The sequence below is a fragment of the Varanus komodoensis genome, unplaced genomic scaffold, assembly GCF_004798865.1.
Source record: "Varanus komodoensis strain SLA01 unplaced genomic scaffold, ASM479886v1 scaffold34_1, whole genome shotgun sequence".
NCBI lineage: Eukaryota > Metazoa > Chordata > Lepidosauria > Squamata > Varanidae > Varanus > Varanus komodoensis.
In genome coordinates, this window is record NW_025335854.1 from 5,798,112 (window position 1) to 5,809,228 (window position 11,117).

Sequence of the window (11,117 nt, forward strand, 5' to 3'; positions counted from 1 at the left end):
ATGGCGGCGAGCGGGGCCGGCTCGCCGCCGCGGGGAGCGGAGGAGGCGGCGAAGGGCTCCGACGCGTCCTCGGGCGCCCGCTCCGGCTCAAGCGCTGCGGGGAGCCCGCCCCAGAACGCGACGGGCCGCCGTCTCCTCCCCGGCGGGGACAGCGGCGAGGGGGACGCCGGCCCGCTGCCGGTGCAGTTCCCGTCCCACCTGAGCTCCCTGAGCGGCCGGGAGAAGGTGGCGCTGTACTGCGACGAGCTTCTGAAGGGCTGCAAGGTGAGGCGGCGGCGCTGGGCAGCCGATCGCCCCGGCGGGCTGTGTGGAGGAAGCCTCGGGGGCCTCTTGCCCCTGCCCCGCACCCGCAGCAAGGCCGGAGAGCGTAGTGATGAGATCGGGCCCTATCCCTGCCGGCTTGCATAAACCGGTGGTGCTATGAGAGGTGGAGAACGTGTTGCCCGCCAGATGGCTTTGTTTTAATCTCTTACTGGATTTATATCCAGCCTTGTCCTTTCAAAAAAATAAACAGCCTACATAATTCTCTGCTTCCTCTTCTCAGACTTATCCCCACAACAACCCTGTGAGGTAGGCTGGGCTGAGAGACTGTGAGGGGTCCAGTGCCACCCAGTTGGCTCTATGGCTGAGCTGGGAACCAGATCGCCTGAGACCGAGACCTGCGGTCCTAACTTGTACACTGCAGTGGCTCTCTTGTTGGTGGACTACAGCTTGCAACATCCTTCATCAGCTGTACAGGCCAGGACTCGGGGGAGTTGTAGACCACCAACTTATAGAAGGCCACAGGTCCTTGGAGAATCCCACCTGGGGTCAAAAAAGACCCTATTTGGCGCTGTGTTCTCTGGAGACCGCAGTGGTTACTTTAACCTCATTTTGAAAGGTGGTGCAGTGGCACAAGTGCCAGAGACTACGGCATTCCCTAGCAAAGTGGAGCGAGTTGTTATATTGATTGTGCAGAGATTGTTGGACTGCGAACTTGGTTACACCGCCTTTTTATGAGGTTGAAATAAATGTTCTGGTTATGTTAATGCAGGTCCTGTTGAGGTGTCTGACTTTATTACCTGCCCAACTTTGTGGAATCAGTTTCAGTTGTCCTTGATGATTTGAAGAAGATACTTTCACAATGTCACCAACCATATGCCCTCTTAATCTGTGTCTCCTGGCTATGACTGGGTGGGTCCAGGGCACGGTAAATGAATTGCTTTGTGCAGGCGTAGCTCCTGCTCTTCTTAGGAGGCGGCATGTGACCACCCCTGAAGAAACCCACCCTGGACCAGAGTTCCTTGGCAGTAACAGCCCAGCTGCTGATGCCCCTTCCTGAGGGAAATTGCTTGAGATGGTTGTTGGCAGAGCAGCTGGAGGCACCCTTGGAGGATACCCACCATTTGACCAGTGATCCCCAACCTGGGGTATGCATACCCCCAGGGCTACAAACTAGGACATTTAAGGGTATGTGAAAAAAATTGAACAATGGCAGAATACTCGTTTGAATTGTGAATGGAACTATATGCACTGTCCATTCACTTCATTATTCCTTTGTCTTTTAACCCCAATATTGGGCTAACTTGGCCACTGCCTGTAATATTAGTCATGCTTGTTTGCATTAGCAAAAAAATATGCAATACCACTGTAGTTTCTTGCTTTAGTGTCTTAAATCAACCCACGAGCTACACTACCTTTATGTGTACAAATTTTCCAGGAAAGAGGATGAGTGGGCAACATGGTTGTGTTACTTCTAGCTTTCCATTGAAGTTGCTGAACCACGAATAATTTCAGTGGCTTAGCGTGCAATTCTGTGCCTGTTTAGGCAGAAAGGGGGCCTATAACTCTCAGCACGGCTGGCTGGGGCATGTGAGGAGTTACAGGCCTTTTTGGATTCCCCTTTTAAAGAGTACAGAGAGCACATTCTTTAGCTGGAGCCTAGAGTATTTTGGTATTACCTAGCACAATGGTTTTTATACTGTCATTTATCCATTGTGAGTTAGTGAATTATGTTGAGTAGCAGTTCTTTACATGCTTATTATTAATATGTTTATGCACATTGTGCCATTGTGTTTTTGTGTCAATTTAGTTTGCTAGGATGACTATTCTCTTTTTTAAAGTTAAAATTCAAATGAAAGAAACATTCATGTACTTCTTTTGCAACATTAACATTTTAAAATATCAGTGAGCAAATAAGGTTGCTTGTAATTTGTTCCCTTTATTCATTAGCAGATCTCCGTTAATCAAACTGTATGTTTTCCATTGAATTTATTACATCCCATACCTAGAGTCAGTGGTGCAAGAGAATGAGATAGACTTGTGTGGAAAATAACGTCTAAGATTACAGTGCTGTGCATCCTTACCGAAGAGTAAATTCTACTTGGCAAATGGTGATTGTAGACACCAAAGTGTTGTGATGACCTGCCCTGTCAAAAAGGGAGTCTGTTCTCTAACTGATACTTTATTATTGCAGAATCAGCCTTTTTTTTTCTTACAGTTGTTTGTGCTTGGGTTATCAGTGTCACTGTTAATACATTATATTTGGCAAGCTGGAAGGGGCATGATGGGATAAAAACGATTGATTCTGCATTGTATATTAATATATTAATCTATATATGCATGCATCATGCATGTATTTGAATATCATTATATATATAATGATACTCAATGTTGGAAATGTATTTGGATAAGAATAATATAAATAATGTACATTCCCCCTCCTTTATTATGTAAAAGGCAGAAGATGCTAATGAGACCATTAGTAAATATCTTTTGGAAAAGTTGAAGATGAAAGAGAAATGGCTTGGAATTTGGAAGACCAATCCAGAACTCTTTTTTGTCAGTTCTGAAGAAATTCCCATACCATATGTTGGTGTACTTGTTGAGGTAACTAAATAATCTTTAGTAATTTTTAAAGATGTATTAGACCCACATGTTTTATTCTTTAAAATTATCCTACTGCTCAGAAAATTACATTGCTCATGCATTGAATTGTGGAAATTCAATTTTTTCAATTTCAATTTTATTTATTCCTTTTTATACTGCCAAATAAGCAATGCTTTGTGAATGTGTTATAAAGATTAAGGGCACAGTCTGGTCACTCAAGGCCAGTGTTCCTGAGCTTCCAAAGCCAGAAGCTTATAAGGATCTAATGTGCATCAAATAGCATTTGATCTAGATGGTCAGTCCCGGCCTCTTCCCCTCCCTTTGTCTCTTGGAGTTTTTCCCCTTTGTTCTGCAAAGCCCTATGGCAGGGGTCCTCAAACTTTTTCAACAGGGGGCCAGTTGACAAGTGCCAGCGGTAGGTGTGGGCTGCCAAGGTGGTGCTGGCAGGGGGGCTGTGTACAGCAGGACCCCTGAATCTATGGGAATTGGTTCCAGGCCCCCAGCAGGTGCCTGAAACCACAAATAATAGCAAACACTATATGGACTATATACTGTGCATATACATTTCTTATTTCACATTTTCAGGGATAGAATATTTGTTCTTAGCATATATTGAATATAGAAATTTGCCCTAAATTGGGTGTTTATAAGTGTTGGGAAACATACAGACTATGATTATTATGACTCTGAATCTCTTTTTACCTTGTAATGATTTATGTTCTTGTTAATTTTAGGTTACCTGCAAACTTCCCCAGAATCCATCTGCTAACTTCAAAGTATCTGTATCTGTAGCTGAGCCTTTTTCCTCTAACATTGCAAATATTCCAAGACAATTAGTTGATGAAGTTCTGGAGGAAATGGATCATTGTGTACCTCTTTTGGAAGTTTATCCTGTGGAGGGGCAGGATATTGTAGTGTTCGATATAGCCAAGGCTTTGGAAATTGTGAGGTATGTTTTTCTTCAAATTTAGTACTCACCAGAATAGTAAACAGAATGAATGTGTGCTAAGAGAGAAACAACTGGACAGTTTATAATTCATCTAGATAATCTCCAATTGAAAGCATCCCAGGTAAAAGGTGATAAGATATTTGCCTGATCCCTTGGACAGGTGCTGTCAGAATACTCTGATAGATGGACAGTTTGATATTTAGGCAGTTCTTTCACAATAGAAATTCATTAGTGGATACAACAATGCAATAAATACATTGAAAATCATGCAGTGTATTATGACATTGTGAATTGCTAGCATCTTCTTGTCATTTACTGGTCATTTGGGCCCGTATTCTTTGTTTTAGTGTTATGAATATGCAGTCTTTAAAAAAAGTTATATGCTCATTATTTCAGTTGTATTTTGATGCTGCAAGAATTTGTTATCTTATTGGTCATGGCTTATAGAGGAACCTGATTCTTTTAGGGGCTTGGTTTTATTCTTATTATTTTTATGAAGCTTCTGGCTTTGCAGCCATAACTTCTGATCATATGTTAGCTGCACCCTCTCCTATTATGATTTGAAATCCTGCTTCCTTGAGATTCTTAAGGGATACTGTTCAAATGTGCTAACCTAGTGATTTCAGACTAGAATATTCAGGTTTGTTAAATGTCTAAAATTAAATCATAGAATGGTAGAGTTGGAAGGGGACATGAAGGCCTTCGAGTCATTGTGAGCTGTTAAATCCAATCCTTGTGTTTAAAAGAAATAAGGGTGCAATCCTACAAATTTTTAGAAAGAGAAGAGTCCAACAATTTCCATGTTTCTGCTTTTCAATTTGGTAGAATCTATTATGGGAGGGGTTTTTTTAATAGTGGGGGGATAGTTTTTGACTAAAGCAAACTTAAGGCAAAATCCTATGCAGTCTGGCTAGCTGAGGAATACTGGGAGTTGTTGTCTTTCATTTAGAGACAAAAGCAAAAAATAAATCTAAAACACCCACCATTTGGGGGAAAATGAAAAAGTGATGTGGAAAAAGTAAATTAAGAAGGGCATGTCAGAATGATCTGAACTTGAACTTCAGTCTGTTAACAAAAATGTATCTATGGAAGCATATTCTTCCTATAAACAGGATGCAGAAAGATTATTTAGCTAATAAAACTGTCAGAACATAAATTCAGTACAGCACATATAGTAAATTAAAACACTAAAAGGGAGAATATATAGATTTTTTGCTGCACTGTACATTTAGAGGTGTTATTCTGATAGTTCTTCAAATTTTAACATGTTTTTTCTTGGTCCTTCAGAGTGGTGTTTTTGCTGGATTTTATTGTTCTACAATGAATGCAGTATATAGGATATGCTTAAAAAGAAATAGCATGACACAATTGTGGGTTTTCCTATTATTTAGGTTTTTCTATGATTTTCTTTGGAGAGATTGGGATGATGATGAAAATAGTGAAACCTATGCGGCGCTGATAGAAGAAAGAATTAAGATGCAAGTATAATTTTCCTGCTTAGTCCTTACAAAGAATAGATGAGGTGGTAAGCCTTTGTCTGTGTGATAGCACATCAAATTATTGCTAGAGGCAGCCATGTTAGATTTTTCCTCCTGTCCCCAATAATTTTCAACATAGTGAAAACTAGGATACCATGGAGAAGGTTAGGCTAGAAGCCTCCTTCCTAATTTATGTAATGCTTTCCAGAGAGGAGTTTTCAGTTTGAAGTAAAGCATTTTAGTGTACCAGTTTGTTGGAATTAGGGCTCAGAATTCTTGAATCCAGTTGCAAGGGAGAAGTTCTGACTTTCTTAACTTTTCATAGTTGGTGTGATATTCAGAATGGGATTATCCCTGCTCCAATTGCTCACCGTTTTAGAAGAAATTTGGAAAAGTATAAGAGCATGCATTTGGACTTGATTCATTATCAAAGTAATATTAAGGAAGAGCCCACAGCAGAAGAAGCTGTTGAATGTTGGAAAAAATACTATGAACTAATAATGCTATGTGGATTGTTGAAAATATGGGAAGATTTACGTTTAAGGTAATTTCTTTTGACATTTAATCTGACTTTAAAAACAGCAACTAATTATAAATACAGCTAATTCATTAGTGAATTGGACCACAGTCTTATACATGTTTTGTCTGAAGTGAGTCTTACTGCGTTCAATGAGTCTTACTCCCAGTAAGTGGGTTATAGGATTGCAACCTTAGATGTGACCACTCAAGTTATTACTTTAAGTATGATTGTATCTATATATGTTATTTGTAGTAACTTTGCACAAATTGCCTTGCGCCAGTGTAACTGCAGTTGATTCTGAGGTCCCAGTACAAATGGTTGCTAGTAAAGCATGGACCACTTGTTGCATGCTCTGTGGTGACTGAAGTGCCTGTAGGATAGATGAGTACCTTCCATCCCACTCCTTTTCCCTTACTCAAAACTGGTGAACAATTTTTCACTACATCGTAATCTGATTAAGAAAGTGATTGCGTGTTTTGCCGATACTTGTAAGAAAACCGTTACTGTATAATGCTACTAATACGAGTTGAAATTGTGCTGTTGAGGGGAACACTGCTTACCTCAAGATTGGACCTTAAAGTACACACCTCATTACTAATTGTTCCTTTGCTGTTTTATCTCTTTGGTGGAACTTTGAAATGAATATTACATGAGAAAAATAAATGTTTATTGCTGAAAAATGTTTGCCATAAATATCTGAATAAATACTTCATTCTCATACCAGTTTTATTTTCAGTGGGAATAAGTAGGGTAATGGTTGCGAGTACACTTGCCAGAAATCAAGTTTCATTAAAATGACTGGGACTTTGATACAAAAATGTTTCGGATTAGAGCACCAGCATCTTGTTCAGACAGCCCCATATTTTAAGACTTAGAATATGAGTAACAGTGGTACCACTTACATTGTTATGTTAATCTGATAATGCTAGTAAAGATTTATTCAGCTCAACTATTTTTTTTTTGCTTTGTAGTGGACTACTATTGCTAAGACAGGGACCTATAACACAGTGGTGAAGACTGCATTATTTTCATGCATGATTATATTCCCAGGTTCAGTATTTGGCATCTTCACTTGATAATCTCAGATCTGGGAAATTACCCTAAAAAACTTGCTGTCAGCACATTGTGTAGTCATTAGTATGCAGTTTGAACATGCTGGTTTGTCACTATTAATATATATTCGCCATCTGTTGTATATCTTTTCATAATAAGTGGATATTGGTAAGCAAAATTCCTTTGAAGTACTTACTGATCTAGTTCTCATAATATGGCAACCACCGTGGTATCCAGTCATGGTGGCTCTGTCATGCTGTCTGAACCTGGTGTGGCTCCTGGAGGGAGGCTTATTAGGTTAGGTTCTTTGTCATCCAAACCTGATCAGACAATTTATCATGAATTGTTGGAGATGGCTACAAAGCTGCTTGCCAAAACTCTAGCGGCTCACTTACACAATTTTACTGATTCTGAAAGTGGACTTAAAAAGGATTTGAAGCCTCAAAAAGCACAATTGGCACTGTATTTGTATCTTTTTGGCCCCAGAACATTGTGCATTAAGGAGAAAAAAATATTTTGCTGATCCTTCGCAAGTGCACAAATGCATACTTAAAACTATGTGAGGTAAGGTGTGACTGCATACGTGCAAATTGGAGCACAATTGCAAAGGATCAAATGCATAACTGTCAATGGAAAAGCAACAGTGAAGGACAAAAACTGGGACTCCCAACCTTCCCTGTGGCCATCTTTACTCTGGCAGTCATGTGGCAATTTCTGGAAGGTAAAGAAGGAAAACTTGAAAGAACTCTCAAACTCTAATTTTAAAAAGGCAATTTCCATTACATTTTATATACATTTATAAAAAATATAACCCTGAACTGATAGCCAATTTTAGCTTAAATAACATCTCATCAGGATGGCTTATAAAATGCCTTCAGACAGCTTTGGCCAAACATCCCTTAATCGTTTTTAAAACTTGCTACTTTGTGTACTGTTAAAACTTCAGATAGTTGAAATTCCTAAAACAGTTGAAAGCCAAGATTCATGACATACATTTCCAAGGTCTATAGTGCATTGTTTCATGTAAATGAAGTTATCTGGCTGAAAGCAGAAATACTGAATACTACTTATTTTGTTCACTTTGCATTTTTATGAGTTTGTTGTGCCAGACATTTCTGGTATGTTCATTTTGTGTGACGATATTGTTTAGGCTTAAATGCCTGTCTGCCTGTGTTTAAATCTGAAACAAATTCAATGGAGTGTACTTGAAGCCAGCTTACATATGTTCACAGAATGCTTTGTCTAACTTTAATTGTAGCACAGAGTTCATTTTAAATTTCAGGGCTCATGGACCTCTCACCCCAAGAATATTGAAACGTAGGAAAGGACACCGAGATGGTGGGAAAACTGTAACTCATGTTGTTGCAAAAACAGGGGCAACTGAAATGGTAAGGAAAAGTTAATTTGTGCAAATCTCCAAGTGCCTGATAAACATTACCTGGATCTTGGTGCATTGATCAGTAACATGGAAATATTCCTTGAGTTGTAGATGAGGAAAGAAAACCTCTAGGTCTTGATTTGACAAAAAGGGTCCCATTACATGTGCTACGAAAACACATCAGTAAAATTTGCTAAATGCTGTCTAAGTAGCACAGATGAGATCTAAAATTCCTCAAAAGTCTTATTTCCAGGAATGTGAACCGGCTACCAACAATCTGTTCTTCATTGGTTTTCAGGACAATACTATACATGTTAACTTAAAAGCAAGTCCTACTGAATTCATTGGGTTTACCTGTTATAAGATTACACTCCAGGTGTCATGGTCAGTGTAAATTTCTGAATTTTGCCATCAGAACAAAGCTTGTGAGAAAGTTTAGGCTGAGAAATGCTATGAGTTCAACACATTATAAACACTAAATTTTACATCAAGGTAATTTGTAATTCAGATTTTATGAAAATTTAATTTGGCGACCTGGATAATTTATGTAAATTTGCTTCTTCTAGTTAGAGTGATCAGTTAATATCTTTTGTATAGCAAAATTATATAACAATTTCTGATCTTATTTTGTAACTGTCATACATCTAGGTTAAAGAGCTTTCCTCTGACACACTTCTTCAGCAGCATGATAACCTAAACTTGGCTTTGGACAGCTGTTACAGTGGGGATAATGTGCTTATTTTTCCTGGAGAATATAAAGCAGAAAACCTTTCCATGTTAACTGAAGATATTGTTATTAAAGGTCAATAATATGACTCCTTATTTCTTTGCATTTACAGCTGCTAAATTAACAGCAGTTGCTGTGACTTTTATTGAATTAAGCATATTGAAAGAAAATATCTGACAGAATAAAAGGCTAGTTAAAATGTGGGTCATTTTTGCATTTTCAGAATTTTGAGGGGAGTAGATCACTTAAAGTTCCTATAAAAACATTTTTTTAAATTTTAGACATGGCAACTTAATACACAGCTGCTGTAGCAATTGCAAGCATGTGCAATGTTGATTAGATACTTTGTTAAAGCAGCCCCTGTGGGTGGGCTCAGATCTCAGTTCTCTTACACTCTTGTTGTTGTTTTTTCCCTTTAGGAGTTGGAAGACCAGAGGAAATAGTGATTGTTTCCAATCCTGCCCATGATAGCTTTGTAGTATCAAGGGCGCAAAATGTGAAATTGATGAACATTACTTTGTTACAGCAAAGGACTGTTGATGGTATTATAGTAGTTGAATCTGGACACACAGTTGTGGAGAACTGTGTATTGAAGTGTGAAGGAACTGGAGCCTGTGTACTTGTTGGTGCTTCTATTACAATTCTAAACAGTGAGATAACTGGAGCTCAGGTATTCCGTATCATTTCAATGCAAGATACAGTACATACATGTGATTGTAAACTCCTCATAGCTAAACAGAAATGCGTTTGAATTAGATAAGGACAATTTAGATTTGGAAAGACTGATGCCAATTAAATATAATGCGGGCATTCTTCATTGTGGTCTCCTTGCAGTACACTGATGGGCAGCTTTTTCTTCTGATATTGGGCAATGGTCAAACTCCACCCCTTTGGCCAACCTAAATCCAGGAAATTATGCTGATGATCTAGACTGGTTCTAAGATTGAGTGAGAAGGCTTGTCCTGGTTCTCTTTCAAGATTTTAAAAAAATGACCAAGGGACAAAATAGACATGTGAGAAAGGATAACATATATGAATTATCCTATTGCAGCTTCATCAACTGGAAGTCACAGATCCAGCTATGATCTTTGAGGATCTGCTTGCTTCTGCATCGTCTGGGTTTTGTCCATAAGTGTGAGATATCTGTGTGTAGGGAGGATGGTGAGAATGGCCACTACACTTCATTTCAATACCTGCAGTGGCCCTTTTGAAAGTAACTGACCAGAGCTTTAGAGAATCTTCATCAGTTGCCCTATATTCACACAGAAGGCTAACGTTCTGCAGTGATCTGTTTGTGTTCATGATGAACTAAAACAGCCTTGTTTTTCATTCAGGGGGCTGGAGTTGAGCTATACCCAGGAAGCATGGCTACTCTGGAGGGTAACAAGATACATCACTGCAATAACTTCAGAACCAGTGACTCCTCACGGGGTAACCTTGGTGGAATTAATATTAAGGTAAATCATTGGAGATAATTGATTACCATTCTAAGATTCTAACAAAATATTTGTGAAAGGGAAACAGGCTGGGGATACATGGAAAAAACATCTATTTTTAAGCAGATGATTTGATGACACTAGAAAAGATTTAATAAACTTATGAACAAGAGTTTGATTTCTTAACAGGTCCTTCCTGCTCCTAAACTAAGGATGAAAAATAATCATATTTATGATAACAATGGTTATGGAGTGACTATTATTAAGCCTTCTGAACAGCTGTGTGCTACAGCAGAAGGAACGGTGGAATGTGCTGCAGCCGGCGATGGAGAAGATTCCATTACCAAACTAATGCAGGAACTGAGCCTTGAGATAAACACTAACATCCTAGAAGACAACAGTAAAGGCATCAGCATAGTTAACTGAAGCTACAGGTTTCACATAATTTCAACCATTAGCAGTGGAACAATGAGAAAATTTACTTTATTAAAAGATTTTATGAACAGTTCTGGATATTCTTATGGAATAGTAATCCTGTTTCTGTGTAAATATATCTTCATACATTGATAAAGGTAGAACATTGAAGCTTAATTTCAATTTAACATGTCTCTGTACCAGAAATGACAATTATAATTGGTATCCTTAGGTCTAAGGTTTGTAAACTTGCATTTTACTTGATTTGCTATTTTGTAGTGTGTGTGTGTGTGG

General features: G+C 38.8%; 1 protein-coding gene across 1 annotated transcript; it reads left to right on the forward strand.

The window, feature by feature from the left end:
• Positions 1-10,915, forward strand: SHCBP1L (SHC binding and spindle associated 1 like). The gene is made up of 10 exons (XM_044439132.1): positions 1-264; positions 2,719-2,868; positions 3,603-3,817; positions 5,209-5,295; positions 5,621-5,839; positions 8,151-8,256; positions 8,895-9,048; positions 9,393-9,643; positions 10,308-10,430; positions 10,599-10,915. Exons 1-10 carry the CDS (start codon positions 1-3, stop codon positions 10,833-10,835), a joined length of 1,806 nt encoding a protein of 601 aa, XP_044295067.1. The 3' UTR covers positions 10,836-10,915.
• Positions 10,916-11,117: the final 202 nt, after the last annotated feature.

Coding starts and splice junctions, on each gene's coding strand:
- SHCBP1L (XM_044439132.1), top strand. CDS start 1: ATGGCGGCGAGCGGGGCCGGCTCGCCGCCGCGGGGAGCGGAGGAGGCG. Junction 8,257..8,894: donor AAACAGGGGCAACTGAAATG/GTAAGGAAAAGT, acceptor TCATACATCTAG/GTTAAAGAGCTTTCCTCTGA. Junction 10,431..10,598: donor TTGGTGGAATTAATATTAAG/GTAAATCATTGG, acceptor ATTTCTTAACAG/GTCCTTCCTGCTCCTAAACT.